This window comes from Anopheles funestus, chromosome 3RL, assembly GCF_943734845.2.
Source record: "Anopheles funestus chromosome 3RL, idAnoFuneDA-416_04, whole genome shotgun sequence".
Classification (NCBI taxonomy): domain Eukaryota; kingdom Metazoa; phylum Arthropoda; class Insecta; order Diptera; family Culicidae; genus Anopheles; species Anopheles funestus.
In genome coordinates, this window is record NC_064599.1 from 41,315,953 (window position 1) to 41,341,178 (window position 25,226).

Consider the following 25,226-nt stretch of genomic DNA (forward strand, 5'->3'; position numbering starts at 1 on the left):
AAATATTTCTATGTTTTCTTTCGAGACACATTGAAATATTTCACAGCTATATGCAGGTAGCTATAGCGACCTCTAACGATGGGTACTGAAACTACATGATTTTGAATTTGAATATTTTCCGTTAAACCGGCGGTATTTGGCGAGTAGTTTTGTTTATAAAATTAATCCAATGGAACTTCTTTTTTTATCAATTTCTTTCATTTACTTAGATGTTTTCTTAAACAAAAACAATGCCTCCGATAACAAAACACAACCAGAACAAATGTTTTAATACAAGTGCATTAATTTATTGAAATATTAAAGACAAAAGTAAAAAACGATTCTTTTATCCTTTTCCGTTGTTCTTGTGTGTATTCACTAGCTTTCGTTCAGACACTGCCCACAATGCGGAAAAAGAACGTCGAAAAATTGAACAGCCGTTTATGCTAAAACCATTTTATAAGAAAAAAAACGAAACTTAAACAAAATCCTACCAGGGAAAAAAGCGTGACATAAGTTGAATTGCTACTTTTCTTGCTGCTAAACTGCAAGTTTGTTTTTTGTTCTTTTCGTTTCTTTGCTTTGCTCCTCTCAATACACTACGCACGCAAACTTGCCGCAAGTTGGCGCATTTTTCGTCTGTTTTTGTAGAAGTTGATATATTTCCTTCCTTGTTGTTGTGATTTTTCCTTCTACCATACACGCGTCACATAAAGCGTCAATTAGTAGCCTGTGTGGTTTTAGCTTTTCTTGTTTCGTAAACTACAACATACTTTCATTGTGTATTTTGATTTGTTTAGTATACTTAATTTTCCAATTGTGTTCTAATCGTTCTTTGTTCGAATCAAGCCTACCATTATGCTTCGGAAGTGATATTTGTTTTTCTTGTTTTCCACTAACACTTACATTGTACAACTAATAGGGAGAAGTCTATATAGCTACTAAACTAATTACTGTTTCTTCTCCGCATTTTTTTTCTTCACCTTCAAATTATTGCCTGATAAGCAAGTAAAAACTCTACTCTCAACAGCTCTTACATGTTATTATATGCGCTGCTGCCTTTCCTAGCTTTCTATTCCTTTATGTATTTATACTAGCGTTTTGTCTATCAATCTCTCCCTTTCCATTCCCCAACGCGGAGAAAAAAAAGCAACATAAAGAAAACAGACAAAACCATGCTAAAGTGATTCTAAAACAATTTCGTATAAACGTGTGTCCTGTTTGTATGATCTGTTTGCCTATTACCTTCTTTTACCCATCAGCGACACGTAATGGATGAAGATGAACGTAAAGTAAGTGTAAATGAGACAGGAAAATGAAGAAAATACACACATAAAATGAATGTATCGTGTCTCACAAGCATTAAACATAATTTTTGGTACTGAAGAAGAGCATATTACAAAACAAAAAAACATAAAATAAAACAAAAGAAATAGAAACAAACAAACATACGCAAAAGAACACAAGGACAAAACGATATCCTGCTGTGTGTATGATGTCTGCTGTTGATGGAGAGATGTAGCAAAAGAAGAAAACCGTACCGTTTCCTTCTCGATCTATTCTTTTACGAGCGTTTCTCTATCAAGCGTATCTTCGCTTTCCAGTGCCCGGGAAATACAGTCGAAAAGGGAAAGTGCTACTACTATGCCTATATGCTTACGGGAGCGTAATGATAAAGCATCTTATATAAACAAAAAGAAAAATTATCTCTTCCGCACTAACGGCTAAACGGATGCCTTCAATTATCATTATCAGACGCAGGCACACCTTCCTTTCATGGTGCATAGTAAATGTGTTGCCCGGTTTTGTAAGTATTATTTGCTGATCATTTACAGATTTTCTACCGCTGGTAGTAAATTTACATCCGAGCAGTGTTGGTTGTAGTTTGATGATGATGCGGTTCGATAATAATTACAATGCGAATGATTGTGAAATGCATTAAATTATTTTGCACATAAAGCATGTAAAAGAAAGACAATCAAACCTGATAAAATAATGCTAGCCGTGGGGAAAATATGTATACAATAAAACATGTACCACACAAGCGGTACACTATTGTTAAGGATGTGTCAATGTAGATGCTGAATGCTTTGGCGCACACCTGAGCACCACATTGAACGGGTTTACATTAAGTCCTATTATCATCATCATTTATCGTCAACGGGTATAAGTTATTCGCTTCGTTAACTACACACTAACATCCGATCCGGGCTGCACAAACGGAATCAAGCAGCTGATTGCGAGAAGGCAAACGCGCGTGGATTACTATCTCTTCACCTTCGTCCTTTGAGAAACATTTAAACACGCCAAACACGGCGAAAAAGCGAGGTTGAGGGAATTACTAGAACACGGACATTGAGAAGAAGAGAGCACTGTATGTCCCGTGCGCGTATTTTCATGGTTTTGCTTTATCAGAAACGGGGTTAATAAGCAAGAGAGCTCGGTTCGGTAACAGGTTGCTGCTCACACTACCCGGGTAACACTCGGAGCGATCACAAACCTATGAAACCATCGATCTTGCCGGGCTGGTTGCACCACCGACCGTCGGATGAACGGGTACAGTCGGAATCACACTATCCTGCTGTTGCTGCTGGATGCAGGTATTGGAAGCGGTAGCACTACTGCTAGCGGCGAGACTGTTGCCAGTGGAGTTGGTGATAGTGCTGGTGGTGCTGTTGTTGGTAGTGCCATTCGATGAGGATAGTGGTGCCATCGGGATGTCCACGTTGGTGGTGGTGGTGGTAGTAGTGGCGGCCGAATCACGATCATCCAGGGGTGAGATGAGAGCAGCACTGGATTTGACCGGCGATACCATGGAACCGATCGGGGAAGCCGAGGTAGCCGATACGGACGAGGAGGGCGGTGTTGAGGTCGGTGCGGATAAGTTGGCGGAGGATAGTGGATTGGCAAACAGGACACCTTCATACTGGACGCCGTTAAACTCCATCGTCACCACAAGCTTCTGGTCACCCTTGCTGGCATCACCTGCAAAAGAAAAAGGCGGATACAAAAAGTGTTATCAGTAAGAGGTTATTGAGGTGAACGGTGAAATTGGGTTTTATTCAGTATGTGTGTAGGGCTCATGCTAAGGTTAATGACAACCGTAAGGTAGTACAATTTGTTCCAGTTCTTGAGATACGTGTTACAGAAAGCACTGCTAAACATGTTTCATCCCTGAAGATCATTCGAGTGAGCTTATTATCACAGTATTAAGCGGTGTACTAAGAGGTGTTCTATTATTCCACTTCATCTTGAGAAGAATCCAGATATTTTTCCAACTTGCTCTGTTCACCTCAGAAAACTCCTCAAATTTCGTTAATGATCTTGTTTTATCTAATAAATACCAAATTAAAACATTTCCTATTGGTTGGCTTACCTCGACTGATCAGCTTAAACTGCATTCCAGAAATTCCGAGCGGTGAGCTAAAGGGATCGGTCAATCCTGTACCAGTTCCACCAAACTTAGCCGAAAGATTATTCTTCGAATGGTGCAACTCACTGTCCGGTGTCAAGCTGAGCCGGTCACCATTTTCATGCTTTAGAAGTTCCCGCGCGACACGCGATTGCGATTGCAATTGCCTTTGGTGAAGGTGATGCTGATCCAACAGCTGTTGGTGTTGTTGATTTTGCTGTTGCTGCTGCTGCTGCTGCTGCTGTTGTTGATGTTGCTGGCTCTGACGCTTCAACTTATCAGCACTATCACAACGTAGCCGCTCACGATCCAGTATGCTTAGATCCAGTGTTGCCAGACTGTGCTGTTGCTGTTCACGCTGTGCTGCAACCTGCTGCTGAGCGCGTTCCCGTTGTTGCTGCTGCTGCTGATGCTGTTGCTGTTGCTGAAGATGATGATCGGCAAGGCTGAGTGCGAGCGGGTGCTGATTAACGGCTGCGGCAGCGGCAGCAGCAGCAAACTGCGCGCGCAACATGTCTTCTTCCGTTGTTTCGTCCTCCATCTCGTCTTCCTCGTCATCGCCATCATCGTCTAGTGTGGGGCGGCGTCCATGGGTACCATTCTCGCGCAGGTTGATCGGCGTGCTGTCCGACCGGGCATCATCTTCATCGTGCGAGGAACTGTTTAGCTTCTGTGGCGTTAGCGACCGGTTGTGATGCGAATGGTGATGATGGTGGCTACGTTTGGCCGGCGGTCCTAATCCATTTCCATAGTCACGCGGATCGCTAAAATCAACCGGATGATCCCGGTCGCGTTTGATCGATGACATTGCATGATCAGGAGATTCCGAAAGATCGAGAGCACTGTTACGAACGAGAAATGATAAACAGGTTAGGAATGGGCTGCAACAAAAAAATTGGAAAGTTGAAAAAACCTTACCTCTGCATATTGTTTTCCGGGCTAGTGTTAAGCGAGTTCGGTGGACTATTCGGACTCGGATTGTACATGTTCCAGAGTGCCACACGCGAAATATCGATCGCATTCAGGGCGGATAGTTTGTCCGGACTCTGTGCACGGCTCATCTCCTTCGGCTGGAACATCTTGATGTAGTTGAGCATACGTTGCTCAAACTCGGCCGGCAATATATTCGGCATTTGGGCGACCGGTGGTAGCAGCCGGTGATGGTGCTGCTGCTGGTTGACGTGTGACACCAGCGACAGGGGCGGCATCTGTGAAATACCCTGCGGAATCGGTGAGCGTTGTACGGATGGCTGTGAAAGAAAGGCAGAAACAATGCGGAGAAATGTTGAAAGCCGTTCCGTTCACTTTTACATTGTATTTTCCGATGCGAAGGATAGATCGGTTCCTTACGATTTAATGAATGGAGTAACAACCATCGATCGAACGGTTGTATGAATGAATTCCATTTCCGTTGTTCCGTCGATGTTTGGTGTAGTATAAACGCAAAACAAACAACAACCGATTGGATCACGTGGAAGACCGATTAGTTCTCGGTTGCCTCGGTTGATTTTATGTATAATGTGTGCATTGTGTGCTACTATTACCATTGCTACTCAATCCCATTATTCGACATGCCATGTAAAACCTCATGTGGTAAGCGGATCGAACTACTGAAACGATCGTGTGCGCTTGTATGTTGCTGTTTACCAAACGGGCAGGGAAGAAAATCATTCTTCCAAGCAACACACTTGCTGGGACCCTGTCATCCTGCGACTGTACGAAGTTGTCGGAACACGAATCACTACCAATAACAGTAAAACAGCGATATTTTGATCCATGCTCCTCATCGTGGCGTACGGAAGTTTTGCGATCGTTTCCAGTTGCAACATGAGCATGAATCAAAGTTTATTGATTATTGGCTATGTTTATGGTTTTGCAGATGGTTCATAAGACGGTCGGTCGTTAAAAAAGGGATGGCTATTATTTTACGCACACCGATCAATTGCAGCTGCCCTTTCTGGTGGCAATAATATTGCTAGCAGTAACATTGTTTTGAGAAGAGAAGGTTTCATATAAAGGGGATGCATTGTTAGTAGCAAAATGTGTCACCCATGTATCTTGTATAAACGTACATAATTATTGAACATTAAATCAGTTGAGATACATTGCCATCCTATAGCGCTAAGGTTCATAAAAGATTGATTGTTTACTTTATAAGAATTTGAATAGTTAATTTCCTCTAAATTAAATAACTTTCTATACAAGAAATTCTCATTTGATTAGATGTCCTTCAACATTGCACCTAACGCAACTCTTGCAACGAGGACACTGAGACAGAGAATGATGCGTTTGACGCACCTGTATCAACGACGACCTACGCTAAGCATTGAGAGCTGCTTATATTGCTTCATATCTCGTCAAGCGTCTCCTCACGAAACGAAACTGTGCTGGGTGTATGAAGCTATGTACGCGTCCGTTGCACTTACCGAATCAAACTGGCCATAGCTAGAGCGACGACCCTCGCGTCGGTTGCCATCGATGGCCGCCTGCAGCTCGGCCGGTGTGCTCAGGTTCTTCTTCTCGCATTCGTACGGATAGAGATACTTCATATACCTGGGAAGAAGAAAGAAGAAAAAAACAAGCAAAAGGTTAGAAGATTCAAAGAACTTTAAGAAGAATGTGTCCACCAGCGCATCTCGATGACGCCTCGCGGTGATGAAAATGGTTGCATATGGTTATACCCGATCCTCTTATGCTTATGCTAGCCGTTGGCCGATGACCAATGCGTGTCGGAAAACGAGTAGACGAGGGATCCCGAAGAGTGAGTATAAATATTAATTCATCGAAAGATGCTCCAACCACTAGCCACTTGGCTCTGTCTTGGCCCGTCTGTTGGCGGGTGTGTTCTAATTGACTGTGTAAACATATTTACATGCATTGCATGCTGCATCTAGCATATAAAACCAGTATTTTATAACGGACGCAACGGTCTCGAGATGGAGGAGTACAGGTACAAATGGTTGTAGGGCTGAAGATATCTTACGGAGTATAGTCCTACGTGGCGACAATCATCGCGTTTTACGCATTAGAAGACATGTTTAATAATCTAATTTTGTCTTTTATTAAGGCTCTAAATATTTACGTGTTTTTCATTATTTTGAGAATGTTGGGAAATTATATTTTTTCCAGTTGTGTTTATTTAAAGTTATTTTTGCATTTAAGTATCTGTTATTTGTCTTTCCTTTTGTTATTAATTATTTTATTGTGGTATATCATGCTCTTGAATGAAATTTCAAGAGTTGAATTACACTTATAATTCTGTTTCTTTTCCGAATATATTTTATAGGAAATGTCACATACATTATTTTTGTTGAATTGTATGATTTTAGACTCCTATTTCGTTTTGAAAAAAGTAAATTAAATAAACAGTATTATCTAATAACAATAACGATTGATACATACACATTGGGAATAGAAATAAATTCAATTTAAATTCTTCAAAACGAAAATAATGATGACCTAATATATCCAATTGCCAAGACGTTGTGTTCGAACCAGAAAGGGATTTATTAAAAGAAAACATAAAACCAACATTAGAATTCTTTGATTACTGATTCCTGGAAGCTTTAATGCATCCGCTGCATCCAAATGCAGCTCGAATCATTAAGCGGAAGAGGATTAAAAGCATCGCAAAATCTCGCGAACTGAATCGTTTTCCGACAAAGCCATAAGGCTCGTAAAACATCGTTCCCATCGTGATCCACACAGAATTGTTTTGCTACCCAACACACAACAATGTGCCACGGTGTGGTTTTTATTCTTTCCTTATAAAATCCATTAAATAGTCACACAATGATGAACTTTTCATTAATAGAGCCGACGACCACCGTTTTGTGACTTTTTGGGAATCGAAATGCTTCCACAGAAGCTGCTTTTCAATGTTGGAGAGCGCATCAAACGAAATCCCGCAGTGGAGACGACTCCACAAAACACACGCCAATAAACCTTGAACCACTTTTCCTTTTCTTCACATGAAGCCACATGCATGCATGCAAAACGGAATCACCTCGAGGAATTTCTTCGAGGCCCACAAACAGAAGCTTCTTTATCTCTGTCTGGAGGATATTACATTTTTGTTGTTGTATGGTGAACATAAAATCTGGTTGATTGATCCTGAACCATCCTAAAGACTTGGTGGTGTTTCGATCGATTTCGCCGGAACGGGTCGCGATTGCGTTGCGAAAATAATAATCAATACCATTTTCGCGATCTTCTCTTCTTGCCACCAGATTCTAAAACATTGTACGGCTCTTCCTATCCACCCAGGATCTGTCATTCCATTGGCAGACGATCCACTGCCAGACTTATGCACGTCTCTGATGGATTGGTCATTTATGTTTTGAAATCGTTAAAACGGCGTTGGTAGATGGACAGCGACCGGGGGTTGTAACCGAGCGAAAATGGGTTTTATTATTATCTTCCAATTTATTGTTGACCATGTCCAACGGTTTTTTTCTCATGCCTCTTTATTTGCAATAATAAATTCATCGATTTATATTTTTCATCTTGCTTGGTTCGTCTCCTTCGTGCGGTCAGTTTTTTTATGTTTTATGTTAAAACATTTTCTCTTTTCAAGGGCAGTTTGTTGTTATGGGGATGTATGTAAGCCAATAAGTATAAATTCCCCAAAAACGAAAATTGTTTATTAAACTCTATAATGTTACGTACAAAAAATCATGATTTTTTTCTAAATTAATCAATTAAACAACACATGAGTAAAGAATTCTCCAAGTAGTAAAAAACATAGTTCAAATATTTTAAATTGCCAGTAAATATAATGCATTAAAATACTCATTTATTGGAAGAAATTAGGCAACAAATTTATTTATTACCCTTAATACGCCCAATGATTAGTAGCCGAAACCAACTTATGCGTGGGGCTTCTTAAACGTACCAATTGAAATTCATACTTTTATACCATAATAATCCTTATCTACGATTGCGTTTTTTGTCAAAAGTTTCACCTGCACAATTAATGAGGGATGAAGGTTAGACATTGTCGTCAAATTAATTCCACATGCAGATCAGCTAAAAAAACTGAAGACCCATCCAGGCTGGCAGCCTCACTCAAAATGATAACCACCTGCAATGACACACACAAGCCGCACAATATGCCGCGGGCCGTGTGGGATTTCATACATAAAACAACGGCAACAACAAAAAAACACACTAATAATGCAAAATGAAATACTCACAGAAGAATCCACAACACAAAACAAAGCAAGAAAAAACCGACAATTGACATACACGAAAAAAAAATACACGCACGGGAAATAATAAATGTCACAAAATTATCAACATTGACTTACACTCTCTCTCTCGTCTCTACACACCCGTCCCCATTCGTATATAACCCATAACATATGAAACTCTACACACCCAGATGGCTTCCACCGCAACATGAGTTCCCTCCGTCTACGTCTGTTTGGGTGGGTGGTTGGGTTTTTGCGCAAGGCGAGAAAGCGTCAAACGCGCCCAACAACGCAACGAATGTTCAAGCAGACTGAGCTGACAATAAAGGTGAGCTCTTGTTTTTTTTTATCTTTTTTCGGTTAGGCTGTTGATGAAGACTTTGGGTAGAGTGTGCTACACCTACCACAACATCGCCACCAACAATCGACATTAATTTCGGTACGGTGCGAAAATATATTAATTTAATATTTAAATTGCCACAGCATCGCGTATGGATGCCGGCCACCTTCCTCCCGGGTGTTGTTTTTTTATGGGGGAAAAATGGGGACGGAAACAGAAAAAACAGCAAAGACAAAAATGTGACGTATTACCTAAAAAAAGAGAAAACTGGAACGGTGCTGTGCCCGCCAGATACCACGTTTTGGAGTGGATGATTCGCTCTACTGTAATGTTGAATGGGTTTTACCTACTTATGAGCCACACACAACACTCGGTCAGACAATATGGCGCGAATATGAAACAAACAGAATAAAGGCAATACTCTTGCCCGCAGCATCAAAGATATGTGTAAGCATAAGAACACACACACACCTGTAGCGTCACGAGGAAAGCCCCGGGATGCACTCAGTGCCATAATTCACATTTCGTAGCATTCGCGCGGTAAAAGGCAAAGCATGAGGATCACTGATCGCGAAGCATATTTCACTTCTACATGCGCACAGAGGGTTTCTTTTCTTTTTTTTGGGATACTTTAAGCGAAAATGACAGGGTATTAAGCCAGTAATAATTCGCATCATTTGGCATGTAAAGGAAAGTTATGATTGAAATGTGTCTTTGCTGTTTCGCATTTGCCGCCAAAGTTACCCGCCAAAGGGTGGTAAAGATCGTTCCATATAGCACCCTTTGGGATCGTGCACTCGAAACAGATGTTTCGCTGTGCAAAGGGATAATATTTAGAATCAATTTTGCATTGACTTTGGTGAAGGAATTTTTTGTTTATGGGTGTGAGGTTTTTTCGATCTTTCTTAGGAGTGCACATGTTGTTTTCGACTGCAGACAAACAGACGCCAGAGCCGCGATTTAGAGATGAAAAAGCATTACACATGGCAATGGATTATTGCAAATTAAACAGTGCATCAATAATTTTATGTTTGTATTGTATTAAATAAAATAAAATACTGTTTCATTTTCAAATAGACTGTGTAGGTTCAATATTTAAATTATGGCCTTGTGATTAGTGGATCGAGTTTCATAAGGATGTAAAATTAATAAAAAAACCTTTTACGATTTGAATAATCTCTATTATTGCAATAATAAAAAAAAAGACGGAAACACAACAAAAAAACGAATAAAACGTAGAAAACTCCACTTCCACTAATTACCAACACAAAACATCAATTACATCGGCTATGTCCACGCACACGTGCAATGACACCGGGATCAAATATTTGTCTATTGAAATTCAAATACCGCGCTTACCTCCATTCGCTCTCTTTCCCCGTTTATGACTAAGCGTTCGCGTTTATAAATATGTTTATGAACGGTTTTATGGAATTATGAGCCGATGTGGTGGACACTTGTTCCATTCGATGGAGTATTTTTTTTTTTGGGACGATTCCAATGGAGGAGGAAATGCTGGCTACTCCGCAAATAGCGTCACCATCACCTTGTGCACTCGAGAGCGGAATCCCATTGGTAAATGGGATTGAATCATTCACTCGATCCGTTTGCCGTCACTTTAGCCTTTTATCCCTTCGCTCCAGTACATTTTGCTGATAGTTTATGTTCAGTAGAAACGCGGCACAGTTACGATCATGCGATCACTTTGTTTCAACTGATCGACTGACGTTTTGTTGAAAATTGAGAGGAAATAAATGATTATTTGGTGTTTTTTTAAATTAAGAAAAAAAATATATATGACGTAAAACTTGAAAATCAATTAACTTGATCTTCGAATAAAACGAGAGAAAAAAACATAGAAAATGATGAAAAATTTATGCGGAGTAACCCAACCAACATATTCACCCTCGTCCACCTACCGAGCAATGGAAACAATGGAAAAAAGGGGAAAATAACAAAACAATCAATTTTGTACACGATATCAAACACGTCCATGTTTGAACAATTAAGTGATTGTTGGTTTTTATTTTCCCTGCCTAACCCCTCCCCAAAAAACGCAACTCCCCTAAACCATGCTCGATTTGGTATTTCGCCTTGCATCTCTTCAACCCAAACCTCACCGCGATCGTTTTGTCGATCGTTTACTTTCTGCGGTCAGGATGGTATTTTGCTGCGATGATGTTATTATCCCAAGCTTTGTGGTTATGAAGAGCTTCACATACGACTTGCGGCTGGTAAGGACCCGTACCCGTTGTAAAGATCGTAGATTCGTAGAGAGAAACAAATGAACGCAAAGGTAGCGAAGGGTGACATTTCGAAAACGTTCGATCACTCTTTTCTGCGTTTGGGTTTTTTGTTTGTTTTGTTCACCGAGAGCATGACGCGATGCAATTGTGGGCTATAATAAAATAAAACACCATCACGACATGATAGACGTATGTTTCACGTATGCTATGTCCATTCTGAGAAGAAATGTAAGAGCAATTATTTTACTACTAACAAATGCAGAAAACAAAACAATCACTTCACCAATCTTTGCCAAACATTAAACGACGATAAACGGTTTGGTAAGAGCATTATATTATTTTAACCCTTCGCTCAAGTCGATATTAAAAATCTAATTTTCTTCACTATCTCGCTCCACCGCATTTTATATGGTTTAATCAATGAGTAAACTTTAACGATCGATCTTCATAAATCAATCCCTTCACACACTACGAGGCCAAATGGTCAATGCATTCGGTCCGAACCCAGTGTGCAACTCGCACCAGTCTCATTTGTATTTTAATGAAATTAGCTAACTTTATTGATGATCGGGTGTTCGGGCTGGGGCCATGTGGAGGTCGGTGTAGACGCAGCGCGCGTTGAAGATGGCGCGACCGGGCCACAAAACAAAACATCGGTTAATATGCAGTTTAATTTAGTGCCGGCCTATAAAACTGTTTCCTTCTGTGGCATTCGTTTCCCGTGCCGCTGTTCAACGGACGACCGGGTAAGTGGAAAAGTGCTCATAAGGGCGCATAAGAACGAACGAACATATTTTGCCAGTGGAGCATATTTCCTGCACCGGGCATGTGACTCGCGTACGTTCTCGTTGGTCGTCGTTCAACTGAAGCAGTGAAGAAGAAATGTATGTGTCTTGTGTTTTGTTTTTGTCCGCTTCTTTATCGTTCACAAAATCGCGTACACCCTTCTGGAGCAGGGTCTGGGGCTTCAATGCGGCATCGCGTCGGCGTATTATTTTGTCCTGGCCCCCAAATTTAATGCCCAATGAAAACGCGAATCGTACACAACAGGGCGCAGGCATGTTTATACACACACATACACATTTTGCACATGTGATATGCGCCAAGGTGCAGCAGAAGTGTAATGCAACCGGGAAAGAGCAAGTCAGCCGTACGACGGCAGCAAAAAGCGAACGAGAGCAATCATTTGCTTCCTTTGGTGCTGTGTGTTCGCAATGCTGAGTGGTTAAAAACAAAATGAAATCCAATAAAATAAAGTATAAATAATAATGCTTGCATCGCGCAAAAGGATCGCGTAAGGGCGGCATCAAGAGTATAAATCATGGGCAAATGCTTTGGCAACCGGCCAGAAGCAGAGCGCGTCTTTCACGTCAGAAGAGGGTTTTTGGTTTTGGTTTTGCATCCACTCGATGGACAGAGGGTGATGATTGGGTTTTCCTGCACTAGAACGGATGTGTGCTGTTTTCCTTTTACATGGGCCGTGCTTTGGGGGAGATGGAAGCACCACCCGGTGCACTTGATGTTGTTGGCAATGGTAGCGATCAATTTGTTGTTTTGTAATAAACACAATTTGAAAAAAATTGTACACTAGTGAATGTGTGTTGGGGAAAATATATACACCTGTAAACACTTACACTAGAAGGAATGGTTTGGAGTTTTGCTAGCTTGAAATTGCAATGTAACCAGACGTAACGTAACGTCTTCTCGTGGTGTTGTGACACGGCGTTCGGACTAGCACAGCAAGGGTCACGGCTCGAATCTCTTCCGAATCATTAGAAATGATGACCGGACGAGGTAGAAATAATTCTTCCTAGCAACTTCCTATAAGGGCGAATTGATTTCGTCCGGCAACTCCCTTATAAATTAGTTATAAAACTCTAGAATTGTAACTAACTTACTGTTAGTGAATTCATTTCACCACAAAGAGTTAAAAATCATTAATGATTTACGTAACTAATTTGAGATTTTAATCTCTGTTATTGATTTGATTTTCAAATGAATTATAAAATCTCTTTGTGAAAATACAAATATACTCAATTATTTAAATTTAAATATTTTTTCAAGTAAAATCCAAAGCAAGTACATACTTCAGCGGGAACAAATGTACCGAAAATATTAAGCAATTGAAACAATGAAACACATATCGAAAATCTCATTTGATGCAGCACTACATTGCAATTTAATGCATATCACTGTACGATCTGGCTTTGTATAGCTACAAAGTGTAAAAATCGATCATGTTTGTCCGGCTCAAACACATCAGGTGGCCATCGTTGTTCGCTGAGAAACCATTTGCTAGCGTCGAAAGGATTAAGTGCCGAAGGTGTAATGATAGCGTATCGCTGTATTATTAGACCACATTAAAAGCATCACCACCGGGGGAGCATCCGATCGAATTATGTATGCAAAGTTGACTGCGTTACTGCGCCCGGTTAGCCTATAATTTATGCGCATACACATACGCCCCTTTGACCATTGCAGTTATCAAGGCGTTCATGTTCCTGTTGTCGTCTGTACATCTTTGCATCGATTCATACACCTTAGGGCTAGACGGTCGATCGAAACACAATCTGAGGACGTGAATCCAGCGAATCAGGAGTCAGAATGCACATCTCCGTGTCAAACCCGTTTCTCCTTGCAACCAGAAAGCCGATCGATTTGTATCTGGAATACATTAAATGTTTCTTCCACTCATGTCATGCGCATTTAGCATTCCATGTCTGCGATCGCGAAAACGGTGGCCATTTTTATGTGCTGTCCCCGATGGTTTAATCCCTCAGGCTCTTTCAGGCGTTTGGTTGCGTTACGAATCGTCTCCATGCGTATGTGCATACGACATTTTGACGAATTAATTGACTTTATTTTGTTTTAGCGCGTCCTTTCGACGGTTTCGAAGCCGCCACTTTTGGATCGCGGGACGTTCGTGTTCCACATACACACATACGTGCGCGCTTCCCGGTAGGTAGCATAACGATCGCGAAAATGACGAATACAGGCGAAGGCAGAAAGAATCTCGTCCCGAAAAAAAAAAATCCATTCGTTGGGCACAATTTATAATTTATTCTGGAACGATTACACACACAGTCCAGATCTCGTACGATTACACCAGCGAGGACAAACAAAATGGCGAAAGCAACACGGAAAGCAAGTGCATGCTCGTCCCATGTGCGTATGAAAGGTGAATCATTCACTTGTGAAAGTGAATATGATCATAAATTATGTTTTTATGTTCAAAAAATCATGAATAATATTTAAATTTATGTATATCCAAAGAAAGTGGAGATAATTCACATAATCAGGGCGGTGTGTAATACACAACGAGTACTTTAAGAAAATATATGTTTAATAAAAACACCAAAAAGTCTTAAATTATGTAAAAGATATCCGCCAGACGCGTGCATATAGAAAATTAATTCCAAAAATAATGATAACTCACTGTGTTCGTAGTGTAAATGCAGCGCTGGTAATGCTAGAAGGAAGATGCAGTCCTTTGATGATTTCCTGCCATAGCTTTTTGTTAATAACATCGACGAGACCTCCGCGTGCAATCACCAGGTTGTATAGCTCATACAAGTCCAGCACCGACTTGGCCATGATCGGCAAGCGGTTAATAGGTGTGCCTAGAATAGATGGAAGATAAGTAATATAAGAAAATAAGTAACAACTTTTAGGTTAAAAGGAAGGGAAAATATAACTATAGCGTAAAATCCTTGCTTTATACCTAATTTTGTGTAGTAATGTAATAACAAAGATGTTATGTAGATTAAACAAGCGAACGAAAATCGATGCATTTGTCATACGAAATCAAAACGATACGATCGTTCATGAATCTCCACGTTGGCGCTCGACATAAGAAACAGAAGTCTATTTTTATTTATTGCTCGCTTTTATTATTGGTTACATGCACTAACCTCCTGACATTTTCGTTTTTCCTTCCATCCGCACACTTTACCCAAAACGACACACAACGAACGAGGGCTCTCCCCCTCGAAGAACGGTCGAAGATCATTATCCATAGCAAAGTTTGGGTGGTGAAAAAAAACCAACCATAACAGCAATAACAATATCAGCAATAATAACAACGGCTACCGGCCATGGCGGGAGAGAGGAAAGACACAAAATAATGCTACAAAATACATCTTCCACCGAAAAAGATCTATCTGACAATCAATTTTGACATCTTCTCCCCGAGACACATGAATGCATATTTTCGGGTGGTGCGACACTCGTGGCGCGATAAATACCGTCAAATGGGTAACGGGTGACTGGTGCGTACCGGCGGTGGGATATAAATGATGAATATGTTCATCAACCGGACCAACGAACTAACTCTTTACCGTGCGTTCGCTTTCGGTCACCAGCGGCGTACGGCCGCGTTACGGCGTCATACGGCGAGGGAAAATGATTCAAAATTCTGTAGAAATTATGATCATTCACTGATCGAATGTTTCATACCGGGAAATTGCTATAGAGTTAATGGCAGCAGTAAATGGTTTTTCTAAAAAAATTTTTTAGATGGCCATTTGCAACATAACGACCGATCATGTTATTTGTATAGACTGGCGCCATGAGTACAATGTAGCGTTTAATTCACGTGAAGGTTTGGCTGAATGTTTATTGACTATTATAAAAACAGAAATTCTGTTGGAGTAATTTTATTTACTCAAGCAATACGGCCAAAAGCAATGAATAAAAGAAAATAATTTATTCAGCAATATTATAGGAATGTGTTATTGAAATTAATTGCAGAAAATTAAATTTGACGAAACCACTGCACTTATCACTCCACCCAGAAATCATTGCCAAGAATGTCAAAAAAATAGTCAAACGTGATAGAGGCTCAGCTCTGTCAACTGTATTTTTAAAATTGAAGTTTGTTAATTGTTTTTTTTTTTAAATAGATTAAGCAGTCTTTGGTCTTCTTGCACGATACTTGAATGATAGATATGATGGCTTTGGCTTTGGCTACGATACGATGGCTTTCCGAACTTTTCGCCTGTACGAAGCAGTAACTTCCAGAAGTCTAGAGGTATGTATAAGTCATGTCATGTATGTATAACTCAACGATAGTTCCACTAAGGAACTAGACGAAGAGGAGAGAAGAGGACAGACGAACAATTCATCATATTTGGTAGTGCGAAAGAAATGAAATCTAAATCAATTAAAATAATCAATGAATTTTTTTCCCTATAGAAAAAAAATTAAGCAATTCAACATCGACTCTCTGAAAACCATTTCATCACCATCCCCAAGAAATATGTTCCCACCCGTTCATAGTTACATTCAATAACTCATCCCAACTACCATCTGTTTTGTATGAATATTATTGCTATGTTTCTAAATAAGAGTTATGATTATAAAGGTTATGTTTTTGCTCCCACTATTTCTATTTCACTTCCACCGCAACACCGCGCACCACACTGTCGGCCAAAATATTTTGACAAATTAGCATCACCCGTTTTCCAACCATTCCCAACCATTCCCAACCATCCCCAGCCCATCACCACTAATGAATGATCGCGTTCGCTAATGTGATCGTTCCTGTGCGATTTAGCGATTGCTTCCATCTTCATCATCAACCCATCTCGGCACATTATCAACGTCATTTGACAGAGCTACCAAAACAACAAACACACCAGCAACAACAAAAAAGTGCCCTTTCGCTCGTGCCAAAGCCATGTGGTATGCATCCCTTCCCCTTTCCGACCCACCATCCTAACGGTGGCCGCACTGTGGCGGTTGTTGTGACATTCGCTTTTCCAAACAAACTACATCCGACGCTCTCTAACGAGTGTCGCGTGGAAAAATACAATTTATTTGTTTCGAGGTCTACACCTCCTCACGCGCTGAGATTCCGTGCGATCCGGAAAATGGATGGTGGAGTGTGGGCGATGTGGTTTTCTGCTGGAAGGAATGAAAAACGGTTGCGGAAATTTCGTTTTCCACGTCACCGCAACCGAGCGCTGTTTTGGGGAAGTTTTCCTTGCGGTAAGTCTCGTCACACTCTCGCAGCGACCGACCGGATTGAGTTGTTTATAAACTAGTGCGTGTGAAAATATAAACATGCACCTTACGGCGAGGATCTACTTTGTATTATTATTAATTATTGGAAATGCTGCCAAATGTGCGGTTCGGCTTGCATCAGTGATTGACGAAGTCCGCTCCCATACAGACAAAGCCTCTGCAAGTGATGATCCATTTCCAAAGGGGTTCGTTTATTTGGCAATGAAATGGGAATGCTAGGTGTTAATTAGAAAGTTATGCTGAAGGTACATAGAAGTTTTACGAGTTAAAACTGGAAAATAGAGTTGAAAAAGGGAAAATGGGAAGGTTGCGAAAATTTTAATCCAACCAGACCAGGTCACAAAGTTGAATAGTAAAACGATACAACGTACCGTCCCTGCATACGATGTACAGACACCAAGAACTAAAGAAAACAGCACAAAAAATACAAATGTAAGAAACATTTTGATATAATCGGACTAAGACATTCGGCTGGGCAGGGATCGAATACCCAAGAAGATATGTGATACCCTTAGTACAACCAACACACTTTGAAGGTTTCTAGCAGTTTTACGTGTGCTGTACTGGAGCTGTTTCCTTCAATTGATACGAATCGGATTACATGCAAAAATGAAAAGCAAGCAAAAAGTATAACACAGTCCCTTCACACACCGGCGAATTGTTGGGTGGGTGAGAAAGCATTATTGTAGCAGTGCATCGATAATGATGTGGATGCAAATTAAGTTAGTTTGTTATTGCAAAAGATCCTGCGGCATGAACCAGGGCTGTTGGTTGTTAGTTCCGGGTGTCACCCTGGATTGACGCTGTGACGGTGACAGGAAAAAAATATTGATCTACAATAAAGGGCACGAAACGCGGATTGTTGTTCTACGGGTTTAGATAATTAGGCCAAATTCTATTTAAATTAAATTATTATAATTCATTTAAATATTGAATCCGGAAACAAATATTTAAATAGTTTCTATTCGCCAGGTGCTATCTCTATTTGTCATGTCCAATAGCGTTCCAGAAAAGAAGCGATGAAAAACAAAGCTCCAACACGCGTGTCAAAGGGAAGTTCTTGCCATGTGCATACCATCTTCATCACGCCATCTTTGGGACTGCAACATAAAAAAAACTATCAAGATTCGTGCACAATCGTGGTATATTTGAAATCTAAAATAGAATAACACGTGGTAAAAAGAATGGGAAAAAAGAAACCAAATAAAATAAAATCCCGTCAACGATGCATTAATCAAATGGTAGAGCACGGCCACGGTGATCTTCACGAACTTTGCGATCAACGTGTGGCGATCCCCGTGTGTGCGTGTGGATCATGCATGCTGACTGTTGTCTTGCTACGCGATCAGAACCGCCCGCGAGTACCATGTTTTCATCTGTCAGAGTTAATTTTCGATTCCTGCCTGTGATTATTTTTCCCGGGGAAAACACTGAATCAAACCAGACTCGGTACTGATGAGAAAATGGTAGCTGCATGCAGGATGATATGGCCGATGGTTACGAGATCGAGCGATATACTGCCAGCGTCCACTAATTCTCTAGCGTATCGGTGTTTGAGTTATTTTTCTGCTCGCCTTGTTTCTTGGGAAAATGCAGCCGAATTTTCTTAAACCCTCCCCACACAAACGTACAGCAGAGCGGATTGAAACAAAAACACAACTCCATGACAGAATCCATTAGTTTGGATAATTTTGGGTGAATGTTGCTTGTTTCTTCTTGCCGTCCCGGATCGAGGCGTCTTGACGGTGTATAATGTTTTATTATTGCTTTTATTAATCAATCGCAACCCAACCGGCGGTTCTGACCGAGGTGTACAAAAACTGTGACTGGAATAGAATTTTGGTGCATGTTATTCGTTAGAATGGAATGATGTTGATGACATTAGGATTATAAATAAACTGCTGGACATTACATATAGAATTTCCTTTCCGCATTAAAACAGCGACACATGTGAAATGCAGCACTTTAAAAGGGGGTGGAATGAAATTTGGAATCGAATTTGATAAGCTTGTGCGTGGTTGTCGGTGTTACAATGCCATGTGTCGGTATGGTTCATCATCATCGCAAGTGATATCAATTAATTGGCTTGCGGGCAAACTATTGCCACATAGCGCAACATGTTATGGGGCGTAAACTTATCAGCCGCGTACATGTGATAATTGCTCGAACGCGAAATAAAGTAAACGTATTGAAACATTCCAGAGTTCTTGTTTCCTTCTTATGACGTATTCAATTATTTCTCTTTTTTTTCTCTCAAACCTCAAACATACCAAGCTGTTTACATCCTCACCTTTAAACATGAGTGTGGGGGCTTTTGGAAGAAAACATCTCTCTCAAGAACATTATACTCTATATACTCCACACACCAGAGCAGATCGGTTCGGTGTGTTAACATCGTACAAGTGTTAGTTTTCGTTTCAATCAACCGATCAAATCATCGTACGGAGTGTTTTCCACCAAATAGACGCGTTATAAATCACATTAAAAAGCTATAAAAACTGCAAAACGAGAACGTACTGCCCGCGATGGATGGTGGTTAAAAACTAGCGTTGGCATAATAAAAACGTTCCGAGTGTTGGGAATAGGTTCCGAAAATCGGCGGCTTCTCACTTTTCATCTGCCGGGTCAAAAGTGTGGTAAGAGAATGGTCGGATTTTCTGTTTTATGCTGATATAAAATTTATTTCCCTCTCGCACACGCATTGCCAGAGGAAAGAAGGGGGTAGCAGTGTTGTGGATGTTCAGGGGTTTATATAAACATGAATGAGAAGCACTACCAACACTTCGGCTTAAAATCTGTGTTTTAAGCGAAAACGAAAAAAAAGGATCAGCTCAATAGCTTGGAAACGTGGCTCGTGGAATGATGTGTTGAAGATTTATCGGAGATGAAATGGAGAGGGAATGATAAGTCATAAGGTTTATACCGCCAAACCCGCTTCTTGCGCGCATAGGTGTTAAAGGTTACGCGTGTTGACACACGGATCAAACATACGAAAAAAAATCGAAAGAAAATTACTTCAGAATATTAACCCTTCCAACAAGAAACATGCAGTATATGTAGAAATGCTTGCACTATTTTCATTTCCAATTTGGTCAATTTTATTTTATCTTTTTTTGAACTTCGCATTATGGCATGTCACCCACTTATTAACCGAGGACGGTAACAAAAAGCAAGCGATACCCTGGGGCTACAATTTAATCAGCTCCAAAAGATATAAGCGATTTTTGTTTCTCTTTTCTTTATCATTTGCCGTGTGTTTGGACTGAAAAAATTAAAACTGAAACGCAAACACACAAAAAAGTACCCCCATCTCTCCCTCTCTCCATGTTTCCACCAGGCTCGGTATAGTCGACAGCCTGGCAAAGTACGTGAACGTCCGAAAAAGGAAAAACAAAGACCTGTGTATCATCGATCCCCCAAAAACTAGCCTCGATGATTGGGAGTCCACTGATTCCAACACAGTTGCTTGCCGGATCGGGGGAATTGCATGCATTTTTTTAAACAAGTGGTTTCATTTCTAGTTCTGTTTTTTTCCTTAAAAACCTCGCTGCTTTATCTTAATATGTCGCATAACAAATTTTTATTTTTCTACACAGCCAAATACTGAATAGAACAGGCGTTTCTTTGCTTGATACCAGATGAGATTCGATCCAAGATTGTGTGTGTGCTAGGCTTAACATCATGGCTCAGAACCACGCTACCCTCCCTAACTGAAACGACCTTAGGTAGCTATAAAAATACTGATCCTATACAAACGAAATTATTTGATTTTCTTAAGCTCGCACTTGCCTCATTTCATAAAAGCGTAATTCGAATAATGTCATCTTCATATACTTTAAACTTATATTTTCTGTCGGGGCTTGGCTCTGAAATATATAAATGCACAAAAAGGATTGCTTCTTTTCCTTTGCAAAGCAATTGTTTTATTCCTCTATCCCATCAACCCATTTGACGGTCGGATTCGGCGGTAAACAGGGGGCTAGTGGCTAAGGTCAACACCCAGCATAATCTACATGAATATATAATAAAATTATTAAATATAATTATTCCTTATCCCGGCTTAACGGCGGGCACGTCGTGCAGCAGGAACGAACCCCAAACGGAGACGCATTATGGTGGAGACACCCTTGCACCCTTCCTCCCCTTCGGTGAAGTCCCGTCTGACCCGTGGAGTGTAAATATGCACAGCAACATGTTTCGTTGCTTTCTCTTTACCGACCATTTTCTTCACATTTTTCGTCGCTTCTAGACGAACGAGGTCCGGTTGCAATTGCAATAGCAGGAGATGCATCGAGATGCAGAAAAGCAAGAAGTTTTTACGCAAAGAATATGCAACGAAAACCACACAATTTTAATGCTTCGTCAATGATTATCGATCCATCCATCGGGAGACGTACGAGGTACAGGATAGTACGTTAAATGTGTGTGCGCGTTCCATTCTGCTGTCCCTGAACATGGAAGGGGCAAAAGGGATGTAGAAAATGGAGTTTTGCTCCATTCAAAGACCGACCGACAGAGAGAGAGAGAGAGAGAGAGAGAGAGAGAGAAAGAGATGGAACAGGAAAGAGTTAAATGTAACGATCGTCAGTGGTGATAACATTATGTGGAAGGAATGTTAATTTCATTCTGTATCACATCTGCATGTGCAGAATAGCGTGTATTTATACAGCAAGGGCGTTTTCTCTGGACCGTATACAAATAAAGAAGTACGCGATAAAGAAGTTCACAAAAAACACCCATAACGTGTACTCACTTTTATGCAAACACGTTTGACTCATTGCAACATTTGTGGTGAAGATAAAAATATCTCCATTCCACTCACCTGTCCCGAAATATGTAAGCCACAGGTTTGTCTATTGCTTCGGCTTTGTGCATGATACATACATACCGAACAACACCCGAACGGTCAACGGAAATCATTGTACGGAACATGCCCATCGCGCAAAAGGATGATGCAACGCGCGTATAAATATTGATTCAATTAATTAAGTCAATATTGGCCGTTCACAGCTCGCTCTCCGAGTGCTGTACTGTTCCGTCATGCCCTCCTACACCCAACATCCGGAGGGACATGGGCCCATATCATTCGTGTGTCCCAGGGTAACGATCATGTTCGTGCCGCGTTCCGATCCGATCCGCACGCTAACATCATTTTGGAGCAATGGTCCAATGGTCTACTCCCTTGTGTATCCACGCACGATGCGGACTACTCAAAGTGAACTGTTTCACCAGCCATCGACAACTTCGTCTTGTGGAGGTATTTATTTGAGCTGTTGCCGGATAGAAATAGGCAAGATTTAGATCCGGTAACGGATCTCGACTTTAATTGATTTTGTTTTCTCACCTACCCTTCGCCGTCTCCTTACGCGCTAACTTTAACTGTAATTATGGTTACCTCTATTCCCAATATGAAGAAGTATATTCAAAGCTCTATGGCGACCATTGGTACACTTTTACAAATATTGATCCATTTTGTGTTTTTGTTTTTTTTCTTTCTTTTGTTCAATACATAAATAATTTAACGGTGAAACATTAACAGCAGACATCTTTCGACAGATGAGATAAAATATGCAAATAAATTTGACTTTTCAACAATTCTTTTTCCCGGTACCTGTCTTTCCACATTGTTGCTGACTGATGGAAAATGATACGCTGTTAAAAGATTTAAATCGTTTTGAATCAATATTTACCACCCGTTTCGTTGTGGTAGCTTATTACAAAATTAGCCACGACTCATCTAATCCACGTTACAAACATCTGCCCGGGAAGCTTAAGATGTGGTAAATGTAGCTGCTGTTGCCCCGTGAGTGGATTGTAAAATCGAGCATAACAAACCACGTGCATACTATTTGTCGGCAAACGTAAGCTCATAATTGCGATGTACTGAGTGTTTCTTTCCTTTGCGAAAGTAAAAAAAGGAAACTTCCCAAGGGGGTAACGACGATACCTCCCGCCAAGGAAGCTGCCAAGCACCGTGTCATACCGTGTCATGCTGATCTTCTGGGCCATACAACTACCAGCCCATACAAGGAACAGCGCCATAACTAGCGCCAACGGTGGTGGAAAGAATAGAGCTTCCACTAGTCATCGGTAGTCGCGCAAAACATTATGCACAGAACACGGCTTCGTTAGATATTGCCGCATTGCCCGGTGTAGGGGGTTGTGCTGGGGTGCGACCATTGGCGGATAGCGAAATGTTTTTACACTAAATTAACATATGTTAGACATCCAATGTCAGTCGAACGAAGGGCTGTTCCCGATGCGGTGTGCGGGATGGGAACAAACAGAGGATAGGGAACGATCGGTAAAGTAAATCAGCAAAAACTTCTGAGCAAAATGAGGCGGCATCGCAATACTGGCTCGAACTGATCGAATGTGGATAGCATCGCCGGAATATTCTTAATGAAAACCGAGGCAACAAACTTCTCTACATTTCCCACTTTGGAACGTACGGACGAGATTCGGTTGCGGTCTGTACAGCTACTAGAAATAGAATTTATAGACATGTAAAAAAATATATTTCAATATGTATAATTAGAGATCCACTTTGTGGTCTCGAGCTTGGTGGGAAGATGTCATCCATCAGATGGATGCGGGATGCCTCAGGTCTCCGATGAGATGGTTTCAATCAATTTCCACAACGAATGCCAACCCGTAACCCATCGGCGTTCGGCCGATTCAACCGGACCGGGAGTTGATGGATCATCATCGATGCAGAAGCGCTCGGTCTTACTACATCAGGAACATTGACTTCCATCGCTCATCATCATCACCATCCTTCATCCTTACTACTAAGTCACAAAATGGCACACACGCTTCCCGTGCGTCTTTCGATGCGTCACGTAATTATAAATCGAGTGGAGTGTACCAAAAACCATTTGGGAAACTTAATGCCCGTGCTCATGGTACCGCGTGCGCGTTCGATTGGAAAATGGACCTGGCGCGAGTTACATTAGCAAGTGGATTGAATTTCCCATTTTGCGGTGACTCGGTTTAATGTTTGTTACATATGTAAAAAAGGAGGAAAAAAATCAAATGCCTCGGCGTGTTCTCGAAATGAGCGAAAGATCATATTCTAAGTAACGTAAAATCAAGCTTGAGCTCAATTTCTTAATTGAAACATATGGTTCATTTAGGTGGTAGAGTGCCGTGTTTCCTACAATTTGAAACGTGAGATATGAGAAAAAAAATGCGCAGAAGATTGTTGGGTGGATATCATCCTAGAGTATTTGGAGTAAAAGTCTTAAGCAGGCATCAGTTCAATTTTACATTTTTTTTCATCAAAATCATTCTCCGTTAAACAAGTACAACCACAACAAAAACGCCAATTTCAATATCAATCCATAGTCCAAACAATTTGGTCGAAATATAGTATTATAGTTTTAAAAAATTAAATGGACTAAAATTGTTTCAATTGTTGTACAATTGTTTGTCAATTCAAAAACATGAATAATAAATTACATTACTAAAATAAATTACATTTACAAATGAGGTGATACAATGGAATAATAAAGTACTCATTCAATAGTATAACTAATTGATCCATCTCTAATCAATCAATCATAACCACAAATACAACAATACCAGCATTTGAAATTATTATTTCATCAAACTATGTTTATCGAATTACTCCATGCTAACAATCTGTTTAAACTATTGATGCTTTTGAGCTGTTGTTAACAATAATAACATTACTTATATTGCATGTACTTAAGTGCCATATTAAAATAATATTACGAAACATTAAAGCACCACTTCGTTTCATGTTACATAGCTTTCCATTCGATATCACGTAGTCACGTGACCGTCCGAGACTTTTTAGAGACATTCCGTTTCAAGTTTATATTTTTTTCACAATCTTCCTCAACATCCTCCGAACGAAATGTTTACGAGCGGCTCGAAAGGAGCTGAATTGAATGATTTTATGTGTCTTTTCGTTTACTAGTTTGCAAATATTGTTCAGCAAATACCATCGCCGGACGGATACGATCGCATTTGTGGTGATCGCCGGCATACAAAACGTTCAAAAAACA

The 25,226-nt window shown here is 40.6% G+C and overlaps 1 protein-coding gene across 5 annotated transcripts in view; it reads right to left on the reverse strand.

Annotated features, from left to right (window-relative positions):
* Window positions 1–263: 263 nt before the first annotated feature.
* Window positions 264–25,226, reverse strand: part of LOC125771867 (protein dead ringer) — a 109,015-nt gene continuing 84,052 nt past the window's right edge. For all 5 annotated transcript variants that reach the window (XM_049442988.1, XM_049442986.1, XM_049442983.1 and 2 more), the window contains 5 exons: window positions 14,606–14,789; window positions 5,818–5,944; window positions 4,310–4,641; window positions 3,356–4,233; window positions 264–2,964 (listed from right to left, as the gene is read on the reverse strand). In XM_049442988.1, coding sequence (XP_049298945.1) covers window positions 2,480–2,964; window positions 3,356–4,233; window positions 4,310–4,641; window positions 5,818–5,944; window positions 14,606–14,789 — 2,006 coding nt within the window. In that variant the 3' untranslated portion in view covers window positions 264–2,479. The remainder of the gene's footprint in view (window positions 2,965–3,355; window positions 4,234–4,309; window positions 4,642–5,817; window positions 5,945–14,605; window positions 14,790–25,226) is intronic.